Genomic DNA, 24,185 nt, shown 5'->3' on the forward strand with positions numbered 1-24,185 from the left:
GAGAGGGCCGTTTGACGGCCCTATCATGAGGTATTCTTTTACCCACCCAGGGATTGCTTTTGGACATCCCAATTGTCTGGGTCTCCCAATGGAGCGACAAAGAAGAAGGGAATTTTGTTTACTTACCGTAAATTCCTTTTCTTCTAGCTCCAATTGGGAGACCCAGCACCCGCCCTGTTTTCTCGGGGTTTTTCTGTTTTTTCGGGTACACATGTTGTTCATGTGGTATGGTTCAGTTCTCCGATGTTTCCTCGGATTGAATTGGTCTTTAAACCAGTTATTGGCTTTCCTCCTTCTTGCTTTGGCACTAAAACTGGTGAGCCAGTGATCCCACTGGGGGTGTATAGCCAGAAGGGGAGGGGCCTTACACTTTTAAGTGTAATACTTTGTGTGGCCTCCAGAGGCAATAGCTATACACCCAATTGTCTGGGTCTCCCAATTGGAGCTAGAAGAAAAGGAATTTACGGTAAGTAAACAAAATTCCCTTCTTTGCTTCCTTTTTTGGCCTCTAGCCCTTACTACGATCATTTTACAGCACAGAAGTTCAGGTCTCCATTGACTTGTATGGGCTTTGATGTCCGGGTTCCAAACTGAACTTTTAACTAAAGTCAGGGCGAACCCAAACTTCCATGGGTCCGGTCAGCCCTTGTCTCTTGTCACAGCCTTTCCACGATACATATAGTAAATGTGCCGAGCTGTGAACTCCCCCACCAAGTGAGTTGTGTAAAAAGATGAAACTCTCCGTTCCGGCAGCCACAGACTATTAACATGGAGGATGGACTGTGATGGGGTATGCGACAGAGCAGTAAGGGACACCAGACTGATGAACAATCCAAGAAGATTTAATGAGGCAGAGAGCATAAACCATCCAATATTAAAATAGTTCTTTAGAGTCCACACAAAGGAAATAGGTCCGGGGCAATCCGACGCCAAGGAAAATGTAACAGTCCTCAGACGAGTTCCCTAAATCCAGCAGCGTGGCAGCTGATCCTCAATGTCCAATCGGCCTCAGCACAGTTCCTCGCCCTTCACCCAACAAAGCATAACTAAACTAAAAAACATGTGTCTGAATCTCCCACCTCTCCTTAGATCCACCCCTTTAACATTTACTACTTGTAGCTCCTAGTTAGAAAGAAGTTCCTAGAACACAGTCTCCAGAGATTGTGTATCAGGGAAGCCCCCTGCAGAGGAGAACAATATATATGCAACCCCCACCAAATCAAGGACAACAGCTACTGCTGAAGCCTGATTACAATATGGTACAGGCTGGGGCAGCCACAGACTAACATGGAGGATGGACTAGTCTGTGGATGCCATTCCAGATGCACCGTCTACTACTTGCAGCTTCCCCCGCGCCCCTTCTGATTAGGAGGATTCTGCAGGTAGCAGGTGGTTTGCCAGCCTCCGTTTCAGCAACCACAGACTACTGACGTTCCTACATGACCAGGGTCCCTTTTTTTTTTTTCGAATCAAATATGCTTTGTATTCTATTTTCATTGTACGTTTTTGTTTCTTTTGGGATTTTTTTTGTCTTTTATTTATTATTTTTTTTATTTCCAGATTCTTGGAACTTTGCTGCAAGCACAAGCTCTCCCTAAATCCCCTGTGGGACACCTGTTGCTGGCAGATGGTATGGATTTACCTGCATGATTTCCATGTGTATTTGAATAAGCATTTCTTTGTCGCTCCATTGGGAGACCCAGACAATTGGGTGTATAGCTTCTGCCTCTGGAGGCCACACAAAGTATTACACTTTAAAAAGTGTAACCCCTCCCCTCTGCCTATACACCCTCCCGTGGATCACGGGCTCCTCAGTTTTATGCTTTGTGTGGAAGGAGGCACACATCCACTCATGCATTCTCATACTTAGTTATGTCGGTTGGAAGAAAAGAGGGCCCCCACGGGGCCCCCGGCATGTTCCCTTCTCACCCCACTACGTCGGCGGTGTTGTTAAGGTTGAAGTACCCATTGCGGGTACAGAGGCTGGAGCCACATGCCGTCTCCTTCACCATCCCTTAGCGGCTCTGGGAGAAGTGGGATCCTAAGCGGTCATCCATTTACTGGGACCGTGCTCCCTCCGCAGCCCCTGTGGGAACCTGCCGGACCGGAGCCTCTTCAACCTCAGGGACCGGGCCCTGCAACTCAAAGGTACTCTGTGTCCCCATTGGGGACTGTGCAGGGAGCGCACCTTTCTTTGTCGCTCCTAATTGGGAGACCCAGACAATTGGGTGTATAGCTACTGCCTCCGGAGGCCACACAAAGTACTACACTTAAAAGTGTAAGGCCCCTCCCCTTCTGGCTATACACCCCCCCGTGGGATCACGGGCTCCTCAGTTTTATGCTTTGTGCGAAGGAGGCCAGACATCCACGCATAGCTCCACTGTTTAGTCAGCAGCAGCTGCTGACTATGTCGGATGGAAGAAAAGAGGGCCCATACGAGGGCCCCCAGCATGCTCCCTTCTCACCCCACTTGCTGTCGGCGGTGTTTGTTAAGGTTGAGGTACCCATTGCGGGTACGGAGGCTGGAGCCCACATGCTGATTCCTTCCCCATCCCCATTAGGGCTCTGGGTGAAGTGGGACTTTACCGGTCTCCGGGCACTGAGGCCGTGCTCCATCCACAGCCCCTGGAGGATCTGCTGGATACGGAGCGGAGTTTCCTCAGGGACAGGACCCTGCTTCATCAAGGTACTCCGTGTCCCCGTGCTTATCGCACGCACACTGCAGCATTGCTGGGTGTGTTAGTGCGCCGGGGTAAACAGCGCTGCTGCGCTTGTGCCGTTACTCACTACAGCTCTGCTGAGTGAGGAGACTTTGTACGATCGGCCGATCCGGCCGCTGGGGTCAGTGTTTACTGGTCGCGGCTGGGATTTGTGGTGCGCCGGGGACTTCCGCGCTGGCCGTGCATATATGACGGCCGCGCTAGATTACTACAGTCCCCGGCTTTTGCGGCCTACTTCGTATCGTTCCCGCCCCCAGACCTGCCAGTCAGGAGGAGGGCGGGACGCTGTACAGGCCAGCAGCGCTAAGAGCTGGAGTCTGTTTTTACATACTCCAGCCCTCACACTAGGCACAGTGGGACGCAGTTTCCCGCACTTTTGTTTGGTGACGCCCACGGTCCGCCCCTCTTCACAGGACGCCGGCAGCCATTCCTGCCTGCACGCTGAGCTGCAGAGGGGAGACGGGGAGACCCAGACAAGGGATTCTACGACCTCACACCCGCTTTTCAGCGGGCGGTAAGCAGCCCTCAAGGGCTCTCCCCCACTTGTGCCATAGTGTACTTTCTATTTGTGCTGGCAATACTTTGCACTGTACAGTCGCTGGTGATTTTCTGCTATATACCCTCCTTAGATTTCTCAAGGAGACAACAGCATGTCGTCCGCAAAAAGCAAAAGTGCCAAGGCACGGACTTTATATGCTGCTTGTACCGCATGTGGGGCTGCTCTACCGGCAGGTTCCACTGACCCACATTGTGTGCAGTGCTCGGCCCCTGTGGCAATTGCTCAGCCGGGGCCGCTGCTAGAGGTGACCCAGGGAGAACCACCTGTGAATGCTGTCCAGGTGACAGGGACGGAGTTTGCAGCTTTTGCTGACAGATTGTCTATGACTATGTCTAAAATTCTTGAAACCTTGCAGTCTAGACCAGTAACTCAGACCATGGGCACTGTGGATTCATTGCCCCCTTGTCCCCCTCAGCTGGACCACTTCCTAGCTCCGGGGGTGTCACATGCACCCCAGGGTGACGGCTCTGACTCGGACGACAGTCCCAGACAACCTAAGCGGGCTCGCTATGAGCGACCCTCAACTTCATCACACTGGTCAGGGTCCCAGCGGGACGACTCTCTGTGTGATGAGGCGGATGTAACTGATCAGGAGTCTGATACTGGGGCCGCTCTCAATCTAGATACCCCGGATGGCGACGCCATAGTGAATGATCTTATAGCGTCCATCAATAAGATGTTAGATATTTCTCCACCAGCTCCTCCTGCGGAGGAGGCAGCTTCACAGCAGGAGAAATTCCATTTCAGGTATCCCAAGCGTAAATTAAGCACTTTTCTGGACCACTCTGACTTTAGAGACGCAATCCAGAAACACCACGCTTATCCAGATAAGCGTTTTTCCAAACGGCTTAAAGATACACGCTATCCTTTTCCCCCTGACGTGGTCAAGGGCTGGACACAGTGTCCCAAGGTGGACCCTCCAATCTCCAGGCTTGCAGCCAGATCTCTAGTTGCAGTGGAAGATGGGGCGGCACTTAAAGATGCCACTGACAGACAGATGGAGCTCTGGTTAAAAGCATTTGCAGCCGTATGGGCACTCCAAGCTATTTCAGCTGGGCTTACACAGGTCGACACGGTCACACGTACATCTGCTCCGCAGGTGGCAACCTTGACCTCTCAAATGTCTGCATTCGCGTCTTACGCGATTAATGCTGTCCTAGACTCTACGAGCCGTACGGCGGTGGCGTCAGCCAACTCCGTGGTTTTACGCAGAGCCCTGTGGTTGAGAGAATGAAAGGCAGATTCTTCTTCCAAGAAGTGCTTAACCAGTTTGCCTTTTTCTCGTGACCGATTGTTTGGTGAGCGTTTGGATGAAATCATTAAACACTCCAAGGGTAAGGATTCATCCTTACCTCAGCCCAGACAAAACAAACCCCAACAGAGGAGGGGACAGTCTGGTTTTCGGTCCTTTCGAGGCTCAGGCAGGTCCCAATTCTACTCGTCCAAAAGGACTCAAAAGGATCAGAGGGGCTCAGATTCTTGGCGGACTCAATCACGCCCAAAAAAGCCAGCCGGAAGAACCGTTACCAAGACGGCTTCCTCATGACTCTCAGCCTCCTCTCTCCGAATCCTCGGTCGGTGGCAGGCTCTCCCGCTTTGGCGACATTTGGCTGTCACAGGTCAAAGACCGTTGGGTGAGAGACATTCTGTCTCACGGGTACAGGATAGAGTTCAGCTCTCGTCCTCCAACTCGCTTCTTCAGAACTTCTCCACCGCCCGACCGAGCCGATGCTCTGCTGCAAGCGGTGTCCGCTCTAAAGGCGGAAGGAGTGGTGACTTCCGTTCCTCTTCAGGAACAAGGTCACGGTTTTTACTCCACTTTGTTTGTGGTGCCAAAGAAAGACGGGTCGTTCCGTCCCGTCCTGGATCTAAAGCTACTCAACAAACACGTAAAAACCAGGAGGTTCCGGATGGAATCTCTCCGCTCCGTTATCTCCTCAATGTCTCAAGGAGATTTCCTAGCATCAATAGACATCAAAGATGCTTATCTCCACGTGCCAATTGCGCCAGAGCATCAGCGTTTTCTACGCTTCGTTATAGGAAGCGAACACCTGCAGTTCGTAGCTCTACCTTTCGGGCTGGCGACAGCCCCTCGGGTCTTCACCAAGGTCATGGCAGCAGTAGTAGCAGTCCTGCACTCGCAAGGTCACTCTGTGATCCCGTATTTGGACAATCTACTTATCAAGGCACCCTCTCAAGAGGCATGCCAACACAGCCTGAACGTGGCACTGAAGACTCTCCAGAGTTTCGGGTGGATTATCAACTTTTCAAAGTCAAATCTAACCCCGACCCAATCACTAACATATCTTGGCATGGAGTTTCATACTCTCTCAGCGATAGTGAAACTTCCACTGGATAAACAGTGCTCGCTGCAGACAGGGGTGCAATCCCTCCTTCAGGGCCAGTCGCACCCCTTGAGGCGCCTCATGCACTTCCTAGGGAAGATGGTAGCGGCAATGGAAGCAGTTCCTTTTGCGCAGTTTCATCTGCGTCCACTACAATGGGACATTCTCCGCCAATGGGACGGGAAGTCGACGTCCCTCGACAGGGAGGTCTCCCTCTCTCAGGTAGCCAAGGAATCTCTCCAGTGGTGGCTTCTTCCCACCTCATTGTCAAAAGGAAAGTCGTTTCTACCCCCATCCTGGGCGGTGGTCACGACAGATGCGAGTCTATCAGGGTGGGGAGCAGTGTTTCTCCACCACAGGGCTCAAGGTACGTGGACTCGGAAAGAGTCCACCCTTCAGATCAATGTTCTGGAGATCAGAGCAGTCTATCTTGCCCTACAAGCCTTCCAACAGTGGCTGGAAGGCAAGCAGATCCGAATTCAGTCGGATAACTCCACAGCGGTGGCATACATCAACCACCAAGGGGGAACGCGCAGTCGGCAAGCCTTCCGGGAAGTCCGGCGGATTCTGTCGTGGGTGGAAGACACGGCATCCACCATATCCGCAGTTCACATCCCAGGCGTAGAAAACTGGGAAGCAGACTTTCTCAGTCGCCAGGGCATGGACGCAGGGGAATGGTCTCTTCACCCGGACGTGTTTCAGGAGATCAGTCGCCGCTGGGGGATGCCGGACGTCGACCTGATGGCGTCACGGCACAACAACAAGGTCCCGGTTTTCATGGCACGGTCTCACGATCACCGAGCTCTGGCGGCAGACGCCTTAGTTCAAGATTGGTCGCAGTTCCGGCTACCGTATGTGTTCCCACCTCTGGCATTGTTGCCCAGAGTGCTCCGCAAAATCAGGTCCGACTGCCGCCGCGCCATTCTCGTCGCTCCAGACTGGCCAAGGAGGTCGTGGTACCCGGATCTGTGGCACCTCACGGTAGGCCATCCGTGGGCACTACCAGACCGTCCAGACTTGCTGTCTCAAGGGCCGTTTTTCCATCTGAATTCTGCGGCCCTGAACCTGACTGTGTGGCCATTGAGTCCTGGATCCTAGCGGCCTCAGGTTTATCTCATGAAGTGGTTGCCACCATGAGACAGGCTAGGAAGCCATCCTCCGCCAAGATCTACCACAGGACGTGGAGGATATTCCTATCTTGGTGCTCTGCTCAGGGAGTTTCTCCCTGGCCTTTTGCATTGCCTACTTTTCTTTCCTTCCTGCAGTCTGGGTTGGAAAAAGGTTTGTCACTTGGCTCCCTTAAGGGTCAGGTCTCCGCGCTATCCGTATTTTTTCAGAAACGCCTGGCGCGACTTCCTCAGGTACGCACGTTCCTGCAAGGGGTTTGTCATATCGTCCCCCCTTACAAGCGGCCGTTGGAGCCCTGGGACCTGAACAAGGTTCTAATTGCTCTCCAGAAGCCGCCTTTCGAGCCTATGAAGGAGGTTTCCCTTTCTCGTCTTTCACAGAAAGTGGCCTTTCTAGTGGCGATCTCGTCTCTTCGGAGAGTGTCCGAGCTGGCGGCGTTATCATGCAGATCTCCATTCCTGGTGTTTCACCAGGACAAGGTAGTTCTGCGTCCAATTCCAGAATTTCTTCCCAAGGTGGTATCTTCCTTTCATCTCAATCAAGATATCACTTTACCGTCTTTGTGTCCGCATCCAGTTCACCAATTTGAAAAGGGTTTGCATTTATTGGATCTGGTGAGAGCACTCAGGATCTACATTTCCCGCACGGCGCCTCTGCGCCGCTCGGATGCACTCTTGGTCCTTGTCGCTGGTCAGCGTAAAGGGTCGCAAGCTTCCAAATCCACCCTTGCGCGGTGGATCAAGGAACCAATTCTTCACACCTACCGTTCTGCTGGGCTTCCGATTCCATCAGGACTGAAGGCCCATTCTACCAGAGCCGTGGGTGCGTCCTGGGCATTACGGCACCAGGCTACGGCTCAGCAGGTGTGCCAAGCGGCTACCTGGTCGAGTCTGCACACTTTTACCAAGCATTATCAGGTGCATACCTACGCTTCGGCGGATGCCGGCCTAGGTAGACAAGTCCTTCAGGCGGCGGTGGCTCACCTGTAGGAAAGGGCCGTTTGACGGCCCTATCACGAGGTATTCTTTTACCCACCCAGGGACTGCTTTTGGACGTCCCAATTGTCTGGGTCTCCCAATTAGGAGCGCCAAAGAAGAAGGGAATTTTGTTTACTTACCGTAAATTCCTTTTCTTCTAGCTCCAATTGGGAGACCCAGCACCCGCCCTGTTTTCTTAGGAAGTTTGTTTTTTTCGGGTGCACATGTTGTTCATGTTGAACAGTTCAGTTCTCCGAGGTTGTTTCTCGGGTTGAATTTGTCTTTAAAACAGTTATTGGCTTTCCTCCTTCTTGCTTTTGCACTAAAACTGAGGAGCCCGTGATCCCACGGGGGGGTGTATAGCCAGAAGGGGAGGGGCCTTACACTTTTAAGTGTAGTACTTTGTGTGGCCTCCGGAGGCAGTAGCTATACACCCAATTCTCTGGGTCTCCCAATTGGAGCTAGAAGAAAAGGAATTTACGGTAAGTAAACAAAATTCCCTTCTTTTCCCGGAAGCCGCGGCAGCTGCTGAATTGAGAAGGCCGGTGGACTTCCGCGCCGACCATGCCTGCTTGTCGGGCGCGGTCTCAAATTTAGTCCCCGGCTTCATCGCGGCCTAGTCGCAAAAATCCCGCCCCCGGGCCTGCCTGTCAGGGGTAAGGGCGGGATTACCGACCTGACGTCGGATGTGAGGGCTGGAGCATCCTGCATGTTTTCCTCCCCCCTCACTGATCACTGTGGGGACCCCAGATTCCCGCACTTTCCTGGCGCCGCCCACGGCTCCACTCCTCCCCTGAGAGCTCCGGCAGCCCGGCAGCCATTTTTTGGCATTCTGCCAGTGGAGGATTCTCATTGAACAGCTCTGCAGCTCCGGGGGATCTAAGGCAGGAAATCTGGGGGACACACTCCGCTTGTTAGCGGTCGGTAAGCCACACCGGTCACCCGGTGCTGGTCCCCCTAGGGTGCCGGAATAGATACGTATATATATATATATATATATATATATATATATATATATATATATATATATATATATATATATATATATATATATATATATATATATATATATATATATATATATATATATATATATATATATATATATATATATATATATATATATATATATATCTATATCTATATATAATATCTGTTCGGTCGGGCTGTATACCCCTTTCCCATATACCCTCAGTGATCACTCTCCTAGGAGACAACAGCATGTCGTCCACAAGGAGCAAAGCTGTTAAGGCACAGGGTTTTTTTGCGGCCTGTACCTCTTGTGGGGCTTTGTTACCTGCGGGTTCCACCTACCCTCACTGTGAGCAATGCTCGACCCCTGTTTCGCTTGCTCAGCCGGAGCCTCGGACACTAGTGGGCCCCTCGGCTCATGTAGACCCCCCTGCTCCCCCTGTCCAGGCTGCAGGGACAGAGTTCGCCTCTTTTGCTGAGAAACTCTGAGTCACTTTCTCAATCCATGGCTCAGTCTATGGACAAATGGTCTTCTAAGCTGCTAGAGGCTTTGCAGTCCAGACCGGTCCTTTCACAGGCCCCGGCCCCTGTTGGCTCGTCGCCTCCAGGCCCCTCTCGGTCCGCGCCGCAGCGCGCTCCCAGGTTGGCCCCTAGGTCTCAGGTGGAGGACTCCTGACCGGACCACAGTCCTAGACCGGCTAAGCGGGCTCGCTGGGAATCTTCCCCGACTTCCTCACGCTCCAAGCTATCTCGGCTTGTCTGACTGAGATTAATGCTGTCACACGTAATTCTGCTCCGCAAGTTGCGTCTTTTGACCTCTCAGGCGTCAGCCTTTTCATCCTACGCCATGAACGCCGTCCTGGACTCTGCTAGCCGTACAGCTGTAGCATCCGCTAACTCTGCAGTCCGCAGGGCCATGTGGCTGCGCGAATGGAAGGCAGACTCGGCTTCCAAGAGGTTCTTAACCGGTTTGCCGTTTTCTGGCGACCATTTGTTTGGCGAATGATTGGATGAGATTATTAAGGAATCCAAAGGAAAGGATTCCTCCTTACCCCAGGCCAAACCTAAGGGACCTCAACAGAGAAAGGTTCAATCGAGATTTCGGTCCTTTCGTCCCTCCGCCAAGTCCCAATCCTCTTCGTCCAACAGGCCGGAGAAAGGCCAGAGGAACTCCTATGCGTGGCGGTCCAAGTCACGCCCCCAAAAGGCCGCAGGAGGCACTGCCTCCAAGACGGCCTCCTCATGACTCTCGGCCTCCCCTAGCCACATCCTCGGTCGGTGGCAGGCTCTCCCGCTTTGGCGACGCCTGGTGGCCACACGTTCAAGACCGATGGGTGAGAGACATTCTGTCTCATGGTTACAGGATAGAGTTCAGCTCTCGTCGTGCGGCTCGCTTCTTCAGAACCTCTCCGCCCCCCGCTCAGGCCGACGCACTTTTTCAGGCAGTAGCCGCTCTAAAGATGGAAGGAGTTGTGATCCCCGTTCCCCTTCAGGAACGTGGTCGCGGATTTTACTCCAACTTGTTCGTGGTGCCAAAAAAGGACGGGTCATTCCGTCCCGTTCTGGACCTCAAGCTACTCAACAGACATGTGAGAACCAGACGGTTCCGGATGGAATCCCTCCGCTCGGTCATCGCCTCAATGTCACAAGGAGACTTCCTAGCATCGATCGACATCAAGGATGCTTATCTCCATATACCGATCGCACCCGAGCATCAACGTTTCCTGCGTTTCGCCATCGGGGACGAACACCTCCAGTTCGTGGCATTGCCTTTCGGCTTGGCGACAGCACCACGGGTTTTCACCAAAGTCATGGCATCCGTTGTGGCGGTCCTGCATTCTCAGGGCCACTCGGTGATTCCCTACTTGGACGATCTCCTAGTCAGGGCCCCGTCTCGGGTGGCGTGTCAACAAAGTCTATCTGTCGCTCTGGCGACTCTCCAGCGGTTCGGGTGGATCATCAACTTCCCGAAATCCAAATTGACACCGACCCAATCACTGACGTACCTTGGGATGGAGTTTCATACCCAGCAAGCGTTAGTCAAGCTTCCGAGCGACAAACAGCTTTCTCTGCAGGCAAGGGTGCAATCCCTTCTTCGGAGTCAGTCACACCCCTTAAGGCGCCTCATGCACTTCCTGGGGAAGATGGTGGCAGCTATAGAGGCAGTCCCGTTCGCGCAATTCCATCTTCGGCCACTCCAATGGGACATTCTCCGCAAATGGGACAGGAGGTCGGCTTCCCTCGACAGGAACGTCTCTCTTTCCCTTGCAACCAAGACGTCACTTCAGTGGTGGCTCCTTCCCAATTCTCTATCGCGGGGAAAATCCTTCCTACCCCCAACCTGGGCTGTGGTCACCACGGACGCGAGCCTGTCAGGGTGGGGAGCGGTTTTTCTCCACCACAGGGCTCAGGGAACCTGGACTCCGATAGAGTCATACCTTCAGATCAATATTCTGGAGATAAGGGCAGTGTATCTAGCCCTATTGGCTTTTCATCGGTGGCTGGAGGGCAGACAGATCCGCATACAGTCGGACAACGCCACTGCCATCGCATACATCAACCACCAAGGCGGCACTCGCAGTCGTCAAGCCTTCCAGGAAGTCCGACGGATTCTGCAGTGGGTGGAAGCCACAGCCTCCACCATCTCCGCAGTTCACATCCCGGGCGTAGAAAACTGGGAAGCAGATTTTCTCAGTCATCAGGGCATGGATGCGGGGGAATGGTCTCTGCACCCGGACGTGTTTCGAGAGATCTGTCGCTGCTGGGGAACGCCGGACGTCGATCTCATGGCGTCACGGCACAACAACAAAGTCCCGGCATTCATGGCACGGTCTCAGGATCACAGAGCTCTGGCGGCGGACGTGTTAGTTCAGGATTGGTCGCAGTTTCGACTGCCTTATGTGTTTCCTCCTCTGGCGATGCTGCCCAGAGTGTTACGCAAGATCAGGTCCAAATGCCGTCGCGCCATTCTCGTCGCTCCAGACTGGCCGAGGCGGTCGTGGTACCCGGATCTGTGGCATCTCACGGTGGGTCAACCGTGGGCGCTTCCAGACCGCCCAGACTTGCTGTCACAAGGCCCGTTTTTCCATCTGAATTCTGTGGCCCTCAACCTGACTGTGTGGCCATTGAGTCCTGGCTCCTAGCGTCTTCAGGGTTATCTCAGGATGTCATTGCCACCATGAGACAGGCCAGGAAGCCTACGTCCGCCAAGATCTATTATAGGTCTTGGCAAATCTTCCTATCCTGGTCCGCTAATAACGGTTTTACTCCTTGGCCGTTTGCCTTACCCACTTTTCTTTCATTCCTTCAATCCGGAATGGACAAGGGTTTGTCACTTGGCTCTCTCAAGGGCCAAGTATCGGCGCTCTCCGTATTTTTTCAAAAGCGCCTAGCCAGGCTTCCGCAGGTCCGCATGTTCCTGCAGGGAGTTTGCCACATAGTCCCACCTTACAAGCGTCCGCTGGAACCCTGGGATCTTAACAGGGTACTAACGGCTCTTCAGAAACCACCTTTCGAGCCACTGCGGGATGTCTCTCTATCACGTCTTTCGCAGAAGGTGGCCTTTCTAGTGGCAGTCACATCACTTCGGAGAGTGTCTGAGCTTGCAGCGCTGTCATGCAAAGCCCCCTTCCTGGTGTTTCACCAGGATAAGGTGGTTCTGCGTCCGGTCCCGGAATTTCTCCCTAAGGTGGTATCCCCTTTTCATCTCAATCAGGATATCTCCTTGCCTTCATTTTGCCCTAATCCAATTCACCAGTGTGAAAAGGATTTGCACTCTTTGGATCTTGTGAGAGCACTCCGGCTCTACGTGTCTCGCACAGCGCCCCTGCGTCGTTCTGATGCGCTCTTTGTCCTTGTCGCTGGCCAGCGTAAGGGCTCGCAGGCTTCCAAGTCAACCTTGGCTCGGTGGATCAAGGAACCGATTCTCGAAGCCTACCGTTCTTCTGGGCTTCCGCTTCCTTCAGGGCTGAAAGCCCATTCTACCAGAGCCGTGGGTGCGTCCTGGGCTTTGCGGCACCGGGCGACGGCTCAGCAGGTGTGTCAGGCAGCTACGTGGTCTAGTCTGCACACTTTCACGAAACACTATCAAGTGCATACCTATGCTTCGGCAGACGCCAGTCTAGGTAGGCGAGTCCTTCAGGCGGCGGTTGCCCACCTGTAAGAGGGGGCCGTTTTTTCGGCTCTTTTTATTGAGGTATTCTTTTACCCACCCAGGGACTGCTCTTGGACGTCCCAATTGTCTGGGTCTCCCAATGGAGCGACAAAGAAGAAGGGAATTTTGTTTACTTACCGTAAATTCCTTTTCTTCTAGCTCCTATTGGGAGACCCAGCACCCGCCCCTGTTCCCTTCGGGCTGGTTGTTTTTTTGTGTACACATGTTGTTCATGTTGAATTGTTCTTTTGGTTCATTGTTTGCAGTTCTCCGAACATCCTTCGGATTGCATTTACCCTAGACCAATTTATAAGTTTTCTCCTTCCTGCTTTTGCACCAAAACTGAGGAGCCCGTGATCCACGGGAGGGTGTATAGGCAGAGGGGAGGGGTTACACTTTTTAAAGTGTAATACTTTGTGTGGCCTCCAGAGGCAGAAGCTATACACCCAATTGTCTGGGTCTCCCAATAGGAGCTAGAAGAAAAGGAATATACGGTAAGTAAACAAAATTCCCTTCTTTTAGCCACCATGCAAAATGCAGGATAGAAAAGCTCAGCGGGAGGTCTAATGGAAATGATCCCAAGCTCTCAGACATGCACTTTGTTTTGTTAAAGGGTAAATGTGTGCGATGCTCTGGGTCATTATTGTGGCCAGACCAGACTCTGCGCCCCGACTTGTCAATGCTTTTATTCCAGAATAATGATATGAAAACTTTACAAAGTAACAATAGTTTTGTACAATGTGAGACTGGAGTAGCATTTCTGGCGGAAAACTATTCCCACCGCCGTCTTCTCCCCAGCTCCACCCCTTATTGTCAGGGCTGCTACACACCTGCGGGAAAACGCCAAAAATTGTAATTATTATTATTTTAATTTTTTTCGCAGCTTTGCATTGTGCAAAATTTTTGCCCCTTTTTAAAGCATTTTCTCCAGTGTTCTGGCATAAAAGCTTTGCTGATTTGGGGATGACCTGTCTATATTCGATTAGACAAAACATTTTCCATTTGCAATCATTAAGAAAGAAAAAACAATGCTCCTGTGTGTGTATATTGCTTTTACATATGGGATGTTGTGCCCCCTACTGTTCTATTGAGTCCTACTCATAGGCTATGTGCCCACGGGAGCTTATTTGTGCGGATTGTGCCGTGGAAAACCTGCGGATTTTACATCCGCAGGTACAAGCGCCCGTGGGCACATAGCCATAATGTCCATCTACTGTGCTCCGCGCTGGTCAGCAGCCGCTTTTAGTTTGCAGATTCTTATTGCATGGTCTGCACAATAGTAAAATGACCCAAATACAAGGAAATCTGAACGGTGGGACAGAACTACTGATCATGTGTGACCACTGGTGCTGGACGAAGGATATCGAGGGGGTAGAGGTCGGTCAGGTGCTATAACAAGTATGTAATCATTAAATTAGGATTCTTTGAGGCCATTCTAGTCCACGGAGGTGTCACTGATGTCCCAGCCCTCTCGGCCTCCCTCCTTGTGAACAGGGGACATCACATTTGACTGTACTGTTCTTCACTGACCGCATGCTGCTTGCTATTCTAGGCAGCTATTATATTTGGCACCACATTATTAATGAGTACGTATGCCAAAAATGCAGGGAACGTTATCTAAGCACTGGGGGTTAAAGGGGTTGTCCACTACTTTGACGTTGATGGCCTATCCTTAGGATAGGTCATCAGTGTCTGATTGGTCTGGGTCCAACACCTCGTACCCCAGGCAATCAGCTGTTCTCTGTCCTGGCGGCAGGCAGCCAGAAAGTTCCAGCGCTGCTCCGTCTTCTGATAGCGGCTGGGTACTGCACATCCACTTTGTTGATTAGGATTGGAGGCGGATGTGCAGTACCTAGCCAAGACTGAGCGGTGCCGGTACTGAGCATTTCTGGCTGCCTGCTGCCGCCGCCGGGACCGAGGTTAGCTGATCGGTGGGATGGTGGATAGGCCATCAATGTCAAAGTAGTGGACAACCCCTTTAAGCATCTTCCTGATATTCCCAACCAAAGCTGTTGATCCTTTGTTTGCTCCACATGACAAGTATGAAAGTAAAGGAGAAAGTATCGGAGATTCTTGCTGATCACACGGGTGTAATCTACTGCACATAACGTTGTGGGGGCCTGGTGGTCTATATGTAGAGACGTGCTCAGCACTCCCTGTCCTACTGGTTTCCATATCCATCATACAGGACTATGCATGTAAACGTATGTTGCCACATTCTGTCATTGTGTATATTTCTTATTCCAGGGATCTGGGCTCGACTCCAGAGCGGTCACTCCACTGCTGCTCCAGCAATCCTTCATCCCAAACCAAGGAAGATTTGCAGTGTATTCGAATAACGCGGTGTCCGCCACCTATATGGACGGCGTTCTGCTACACATAATATGGGGTTTTGCCAACCTTAATAAAAATGAAGAGGTAATGTGCAAAGCCAATGTGTTCTAATATCAAAGTAAGTCTAATAGCAGGAGAAATAGGCGAGTGTAAGGATCTGAGGGTGAGGACCAAATTGTGATGGCTAGACAAGTGGGTCAGATCATCTCCAAAACAGCAGGAGAGCGCGTTGTTTCTGATGTAGAAAAGTTAGCAAATAAATAATACAAGTGGCCCAATGTAGGGCAACCAGTGACCGGGTCATGAGTGGCTAACGCTCCCTGCATTATGAGAAGTGCTCCTTGTCTCCTAGCAATCATGTAGGTCAGTTACCACCTACCTAAACATTGTAGAGGCCAAGTAGACCTTTTCATGGCAGCGGAGGCATTCGGCAGGATACTGCCCCCGCCACACTGTAAAAAATGTTCAGGAATGGTTTGAGGAGCAAACAGCTCAAGAAGGTGATTAAAGATGAGCGTACCCTACATGTTCGGATTCACTGCGGTTTGGCCTGGACTTTAGTTAAAAGTTCATTTCAGGACCCAAACTTGACCTGAACGTGTTACCGAACCCCATTTAAGTCAATGGGGACCTAACCTAATGGGCTATACTTGAGTAACGAGTACCATGGAAGTCAATGATTGGGAACTTTGGCTCTCCACCCACATACAGCCAGCGATAAACAAAGCATTTCCAGGGAGGGAGGGCAGGGTTTTGTTTTTTTTTTTTTCTTGGACACAGTGCATTCGAAAACATTTTTACCCCCAGTAAGAGCCTTTCAGAGATGGTCGCGCACCAAGCGTACCCAATCTCCTAAAATGCTCAATTGAGTTGTTGGCAGCCGAACTCGGACACAACTTTTTTTTTTTCCTTTGCATTCGAACCCTGGACACTCAGTGTTCGGCATTTACTCCGACCTTTACAGTTCAGGTTCGCTCATCTCTAGTGGTGACTTGTCTCCAAATTTGCCAGACCTCAAGGTTTTTCAAGCATCTATGGGATGTGCTAGAAAACAAGTCTAATCCATAAATGCCACAACTTAAAGGGGTATTCTCAAGTCATTATATTGCTTTAGTTAGACAGCAAGAGAATAAGCAGGTTTGCAACTTACTTGCTTTTTCTATCTCATTTAATTGTCCTGTAATGAGAACTTTTATCTTTCATAGTTTATAGCTGGTTTCCATGGAGCTTGGCCACCAGTGCCTGCTCAGATCTTGGCTGAGAGTGCGCAGTAGCTATATTTCAGGAGAGGAGTTAACTCCTAACATACCAGTCAATTTCTCCAGCCCATTGATATCAATACAGCAGTTGGATGCTCACTTCCCTTCCTTTTACTCAGTTTTACAAGCTGCTTTAGAACAGGGTTCCTTATCAGGGCTCTCACTTTCTGGATCTGCTGCTCACCAGAACTGTCACCCATGGAAGAATGCCCGTCCTTTTTAGTAATATACAGTATTTCTAGTATCAGACTGGAGAACCTGTTTGTTATATGGAATTTACTATGCTAGATACATGTGCTGGAATATCAGGCTTAGGCTGCTTTCACACCTCCGTTTTTTGCTATGCGGCACAATCCGGCACTTTGCAGGAAAAACGCAACCGTTTTTTTTTGCTGCCGGTTGCGTTTTTCCTGCATAGACTTTAATTAGTGCCGCATTGCGCCGCATGGCCTTGCGTTCGGTCCGTTTTTTTGCCGCATGCGGCAGATTTAGCCGATGCGGCGGATGGATGGAACGTTGCCTGGCACGTTTTTTTGTGCGGCAAAAAAAAACGCATCGTGCCGCATCCGGCCGATGCGGCGCTTTTCTCAATGCATCCATATGGATGCCGGATGCGGCGCGATGCGGCAAAAACCGCATCCGGCCGCCGAATGCGTTTTTTGCCACTGCGCATGCTCAGTAGCATGCCGCAAGCGGCAAAAACCGGACGGGCCGCATGTAAAAAACTTATGCAAAGGATGCGGTGTTTTCACCACATCCGTTGCATAGGTTTCACAGCCGGATTGAGCCGCACAGCTCAAACCGGATGTGTGAAAGCAGCCTTAGGAATCTTCATTTTCTATCTTACATTAGGAGCGCTCTGACGCCTGGCCTGACGTATTGTCGCTTTTGTCAGTTTGGGTTTAGGAGGACATAAAAATTGTAATCTCATATCTTGTGAAGAAATCGTTCTTATGTGAGACGTCTGATACTTATTTGTAAAGTCAGTACATCATAAGATATTGGGAAGTTGTGCAGTTACTTCTTGGAATTTACAACAGACAGATAATTGCACTGAACTGTTTGTATTGAAATTACTCCTATGTCTTATTAGAAAAATAAACTGATATAAAACATATTAGATTACACCATGAATCCTTGTGTTTTTTTGCTTCCTCCGTTAGTGTCTGGACAGCACCGCTCCGCAAAAATCATCCGGCACTGCTCATGGACGGTTCGGTTGGTGCTATTTGCGCTTTCCAAATGGATCATCAAAACTAGTAGAAATGGAAGAGCCTGGAGAATACGCAAGGTGTGATATGTGCAGGGGTCCTTTAAATGTGACTTTCCTATTAATTTTCATTATAGGGGTTCTCCAGAACTTGCAGATGACTCATCGGGTCTGACACCCGGCTCCCGTATTGATCAGCTGTTCTCTTCTTCAGCCGATACAAGATTTAAGCAGTGTCCGGGATGCGGCACAACAGTCCACACAATGTGCAGTTTGTCCTATAACTACAATATTCCATATGAAATTGCAGAAAACAGCACTCACCAGATTGTTGCTGTGCAAAGAATAGATTTATTCAGGCGTGGAGGTTACATGTGTGGGGGCCGGCGGGGAGGGAGTACACGCCGGACACGTCAGACGACGGCCGTTTTCGCACCTACAATGTGTTTCAGAGACCAGCTGAAGCACATTGTAGGTGCGAAACGGCCGTCGTCTGATGTGTCCGGCGTGTACTCTCTCCACGCCTGAATAAATCTATTCTTTGCACAGCAACAATATGGTGAGTGCCGTTTTCTGCAATTTCATATGGAATATTATCTTTACTATGAGCGTACACCCCAGAGCAGCACCGATTCTCACCTGTGCATGATGGACTTCACAACAGATTGTGCTAAGTAATGCCCCGGATTCTTCTCTTACCTTGATGTCCTATAACTATGAATGTTCACCATTCACAGCTGTGGCCGCTTCCATAATCCGCATTGACGCTATTGCGTGGAGCCATGATTATCTGGCACTGTCATGTGGGGTGCATGTGCCATCGCTTTATCTTGTTAGAAACCAAATTGGCAGCGACATTAACCGTTGGTAGTAAAAGTATATTTGGAAGTTGCGTCTTTTAATTCTGCACACAATGTATGTTTTATAAGGGCTTTCCCCATAAACATTTATCACATACATATATCATCTGTTATGTGAGTATGATCGCTGGTGTCTGGGTGCTGAGATCCGTACTGATCTCGATATTTTGGGTATCAAAGTTCCTTGAAGTGTTTTGAAGATGTGTGAAAACTCTACACTATCACTATAAGAGCAGATTTAAACTTTTAATGGAGTGGTCTCAGATGGGGAACTGCTAGACCCCTGTTCTCAGGGTCAGTAAGAACTTCTGTAGTTGGACCTCCTGCAATCGTGCAAATATTACCTATCCAGTGGTTTACAGAAAAATCCCATAAACCATGTTTTATATGCCAGCGGTGTCTACAGAGTATACCATTATATGCTTCCGTTATTACTCCTTCCATTTATTAAAGGGCTTGTATAAGCTGTCTTTGGAGAGCACCACAACCCTTTCTACCGGGTTCTTGTTGGCCGGAGGGGCAGTGTGCACCGCTGGTCTGAATTGTGCACTCCGATGCTGCTCGCATGGCCGCCATTGTAGGAGCGCAGGGACGGTGCAGATGGCGGGAGAGAGTGATCCGGCAACCTCAGAGCGGCACTTGCAGGCTGTGAAGCATAAAACCTGCAAGTGTCACGCGCTCCTTGCCTTGGAAACCAGCCACTCTGACAGCAGAAGTAGCTGGTAGCCTTGACAACGAACTATAAACAATAGTTTAAAAAAAACCCCTCTCCATTCTTAATAAGAGATAAATTGCAACAATGCTTGTTTTTAATAGCACTTTGCTATTTTAGGGTACTTTCACACTTGCGTTTTTTTCCTTCGTCCCAATCCGCCCTTTTGGAAAACAGCGGAATCCGTTAACGGATTCCGCTGTTTCCCATAGACTTGTATGGATGACTGATTGTGCCAAAAGGACCTGCGTTGCTTCCGCTGGGCGACTCTGCCCAGCGGGAGGAACGCCGCATGTAATGTTTTTTTCTTTATCGTTCCTTTGGGAGACCCAGACCATGGGTGTTTAGCTTCTGCCTCCGGAGGACACACAAAGTACTACACTTAAAAGTGTAGCTCCTCCCTCTGAGCTTATACACCCCCTGGTGAGCAGACCCAGCCAGTTTATCGCTTTGTGTTCAGGAGGCATACATCCACACATGCATTCTCATGTGATTTTTTTTTTCCTTTTTGGAATGAGATTGAAGAAGTGCGGGTTCACGTCTGGACCCCCGGCATGTCCCTTCTCACCCCCACTGTGTCGGTGGTGTTGTAAGGTTGATTTCCAAGGCTGGAGCCTTATATGCCGTGCTCCTTCACCATCCCTCCTGGGCTCTGGCTTGAAGTGGGAGCCAGCACGGTCTCCATGCCTGGCAGGAGACCGGTCTCCATCCGCAGCCCTTCAGGACCCTGCTGGACCGGAGCACTCCTCCCCAGGGACCTGGCCCTGCGTCTCAGCAGCTAAGTACCTGAGACGTTTATATATTGGGGGTCCCTGTGCTTTATTGTTTGGGGAGAGTGTGCTTACTGTATTTATTGGCATTTCCGGCGGGTTCTCTAGCTGTCGCCCGAGAACCGCGCCGATGGTGCCTGCGCGTCGGCCTCGCCGCTCAAATTTAGGCCCCGGCTTTGCCGGAGGCCTAGTTTCTGTTCACTGCCCTCGCATGTCACTCATGCAGAGGGACAGGCTCGGCTCCTCCCGGCGGCCGTTCTGCACAGGGGAGGGACACTCCCCACTGCTGTGCGTGTCTCCTCCCCTGTAGGTCTCTATGGCCCTCCAGATCCCGCTCTCCAAGCCAAGTCTCGCCCCCTCTCTTCGCTCCGGCGGCCATCTTTTCAGACAGAGTTCACTCGGCGCTGGTCTGCACTCTGCATCCCTGCTGAGGTGCTGTGCTTGGGGGTCCGGGCTTCGGGATCTGGAGGGCACACAACACCGCTCCAGCGGTCTGGTAAGCCACAACCGGTCTCTGGTTGTGGACCTTTGTATATAGTCTCTGAGGTTCATTCTCTTGCAGAGCCCCCACTCCAGCAGCATGTCTCACACGAGGAGCAAGGCTCCAAAGCTTTACTCTGTATGCGCTGCATGTAAGCTCCTGCTGCCTGAACCGAGCACCTATTCACATTGTGATGTCTGCTCTAACTTGGCGGTGCCACAGCCTGGAGTCTCACCCCCAGTGGTCTCTCAGGCTGCTCCTGCACCTGTGGCTGAACCCCCGGCTTGGGTAGAATCCTTTTCTAGGTCTATCTCCCAGTCTTTTGCTGAGTCCATGGGACTTCTGTCCAGGACTTTGATGAATATGCATCAGCCCCCTTCACAGGGTGCCTCTACTGCTAAGGGTCCCTTAGGACCGGAGCTCACAGAGGATTCATCTTCAGGGCCCAGACCCCGTCCTCCTAAGAGGAGACGCAGGGTTTCCTCTCCCTCCTCTCGCGGCTCTGATTCAAGAGCTGACTCGCAGGATGAGGAGGATGCCTTTACAGGGGGCTCGGAGGCTAACTCCATGTACCCCATTGATCTGTCCGAGGGTGACTCAGATCTTAGTGACTTGATTGCTTCCATTAATTCTGTACTGGATCTCAATCCGCCAGTATCAGAGGAGCAACCCTCTCTGGCAGAGAAGCACCAGTTTACCTCGCCTAAGAGAGCAAAGAGTGTGTTCTTTAACCACTCCAGTTTTCAGGCCGCTGTGACCAAGCCCAGGGCCTGTCCTGACAAACGCTATCCAAAGTGTGGTTCTGATGACCGTTTTCCCTTTCCACCTGAGGTGGTCAAGGAGTGGGCTCATTCCCCAAAGGTAGACCCTCCAGTGTCTAGGCTCTCAGCCCGGACCATTGTGTCGGTGGCTGATGGCACCTCCCTTAAGGATTCCACTGACCGTCAGATTGACCTTCTGGCCAAATCTGTGTATGAAGCTGCGGGGGCCGCGTTTTCCCCGACTTTTGCAGCAGTGTGGGCTCTCAAAGCCATCTCTGCTTCTCTAGAGGAGATGCATTCCCTCACCAGGGAATCTATGCCCAAAATGGTTGCCTTAACTTCTCAAGCTTCAGCTTTTTCATCTTATGCTATGTCTGCCATACTGGAGGCTTCTCACCGCACTGTGGTGGCTTCGGCTAATTCCCTCGTTATCCGCAGTATCTTGTGGCTTCGAGAGTGGAATGCAGATGCTTCTTCTAAGAAGTACCTTGCTGGGCTCCCTTTTGCTGGGTCCCGGCTGTTCGGAGAACAGCTGGATGAAATTATTAAGGAAGCTACTGGCGGGAAGAGTACTTCCATGCCACAAACCAAAACCAGGAAACCTGCCCAGGGTTGGAATCAGTCGAGGTTTCGATCCTTTCGTTCCTCCAACTGGTCGTCCTCTAAGCCCTCGGCCTCGTCCGCTAACTCAGCCAAGGACCAGAAATCCAACTGGCGCCCAAAAGCGCGTTCACAGAAGACCGCAGGAGGTGCTGCCACTAAGGCAGCCTCCTCGTGACTCTCTGCCCGCTCCGGCGACGTCCTTAGTCGGTGGCAGGCTCTCCCACTTTGGCGACGCTTGGTTTCAACACGTCTCCGATCAGTGGGTGAGAGATATCATCTCCCACGGCTACAGGATAGAATTTTCTTCCAGCCCGCCAAACAGATTTTTTCTCTCAACTCCCCCTTGCTCCAAGGCCGCCGCCTTCTCACAGGCCGTGGCAGCCTTGCAGGCCAACGGAGTAATTGTACCAGTTCCCGCCCAGGAACGGTTCAGAGGTTTCTACTCAAATCTCTTCCTAGTTCCCAAAAAGGACGGTACCTTCCGGCCCATCCTGGATCTCAAGCTTCTCAACAAGCATGTTCAGGTGCGGCACGTTCGCATGGAGTCTCTGCGATCAGTCATTGCCTCAATGACCCAAGGGGATTTCCTGGCATCCATCGACATCAGAGATGCCTATCTGCATGTGCCAATTGCAGTTTCACACCAGCGTTGGCTACGTTTTGCAATAGGAGAAGATCATTTCCAATTTGTGGCTCTCCCCTTCGGGTTAGCCACGGCCCCTCGGGTATTCACCAAGGTCATGGCAGCAGTGATTGCGGTTCTGCACCTCCAGGGGTTGGCAGTGATTTCTTACCAGGACGACCTTCTAGTCAAGGCTTCATCCAGCGCAGACTGTCAGCGGAGTGTCTCGCTCACTCTCGCCACTCTAGCCCAATTCGGGTGGCTTGTCAATCTTCCCAAATCCACTCTGACTCCGACCCAGAGTCTCACGTACCTAGGGATGCAGTTCGAGACTTTGCCGGCACTTGTGAAGTTGCCCTTAGTCAAACAGCAGTCTCTCCAGCTAGCGGTGCGCTCTCTGCTGAGGCCCCGCCGTTATACCCTCAGGCGTCTGATGCAGGTGCTGGGTCAAATGGTGGCGTCCATGGAGGCTGTTCCCTTTGCCCAGTTCCATCTGCGCCCCCTGCAGCTGGACATTCTCCGCTGTTGGGACAAGTGGCCTTCCTCCTTACACAGGTTAGTGGCTCTGTCGCCACGGACCAGGAGCTCTCTTCAGTGGTGGCTTCGGCCCCTCTCCCTGTCCCAAGGGCGCTCCTTCCTGGCCCCGTCCTGGGTGATTCTCACCACGGATGCCAGTCTATCCGGCTGGGGAGCGGTATGTCTCCACCACAGAGCGCAGGGCAGTTGGACTCCGTCTGAGTCAGCCCTTTCAATCAATGTGCTGGAGACCAGAGCCGTGCTTCTAGCTCTCCTAGCTTTTCACCACCTGTTGGCGGGCAGGCACATTCGAGTCCAGTCAGACAACGCGACAGCGGTTGCCTACATCAATCACCAAGGCGGGACACGCAGCCGCCTGGCAATGATGGAGGTACAACGCATCCTTCAATGGGCGGAGGACTCCAAGTCCACCATATCCGCAGTCCACATCCCAGGCGTGGAAAACTGGGAGGCAGATTATCTCAGCCATCAAACCGTGGACGGTGGTGAGTGGTCCCTGCACCCGGCAGTGTTTCAGTCAATCTGCCGCAAATGGGGCACTCCGGACGTGGACCTAATGGCATCCCGTCACAACAACAAAGTTCCTGTTTACGTGGCTCGCTCCCACGATCCTCAGGCCTTCGCCGCGGACGCTCTGGTTCAAGACTGGTCCCAGTTTCGTCTGTCTTACGTGTTTCCCCCTCTAGCTCTCTTGCCCAGAGTCCTGCGCAAGATCAGAATGGAGGGCCGTCGAGTCATCCTCATTGCACCGGACTGGCCCAGGCGAGCTTGGTATCCAGACCTGCTCCATCTGTCCGTAGAGATGCCGTGGCATCTCCCGGACCGTCCAGACCTTCTCTCGCAAGGTCCGTTTTTCCGCCCGAATTCTGCGGCTCTCAAATTGACGGCGTAGCTCTTGAGTCCTGGATTTTGACGGCTTCTGGTATCCCTCCTGAAGTCATCTCCACTATAACTCGGGCCCGTAAGTCTTCCTCCGCTAAGATCTATCACAGGACTTGGAAAATTTTCCTGTCTTGGTGTCGCTCTACCGACCATCCTCCTTGGCCATTTTCCTTGCCGACCCTTCTGTCTTTTCTACAGTCCGGTCTGCAGCTAGGACTGTCCCTCAACTCTCTCAAGGGACAAGTCTCAGCTCTGTCAGTTCTGTTCCAGCGGCGTCTCGCTCGGCTGGCTCAGGTCCGC

At 51.6% G+C, this 24,185-nt stretch overlaps 1 protein-coding gene across 1 annotated transcript in view; it reads left to right on the forward strand.

The window, feature by feature from the left end:
• Positions 1-24,185, forward strand: part of C1H5orf34 (chromosome 1 C5orf34 homolog) — a 107,859-nt gene that overhangs the window by 44,061 nt on the left and 39,613 nt on the right. Inside the window, exons 7-9 of the mRNA XM_075326789.1 lie at positions 1,561-1,630; positions 15,102-15,272; positions 17,611-17,738. Coding sequence (XP_075182904.1) covers positions 1,561-1,630; positions 15,102-15,272; positions 17,611-17,738 — 369 coding nt within the window. The remainder of the gene's footprint in view (positions 1-1,560; positions 1,631-15,101; positions 15,273-17,610; positions 17,739-24,185) is intronic.

This window comes from Anomaloglossus baeobatrachus, chromosome 1 (genome assembly GCF_048569485.1).
Source record: "Anomaloglossus baeobatrachus isolate aAnoBae1 chromosome 1, aAnoBae1.hap1, whole genome shotgun sequence".
Classification (NCBI taxonomy): domain Eukaryota; kingdom Metazoa; phylum Chordata; class Amphibia; order Anura; family Aromobatidae; genus Anomaloglossus; species Anomaloglossus baeobatrachus.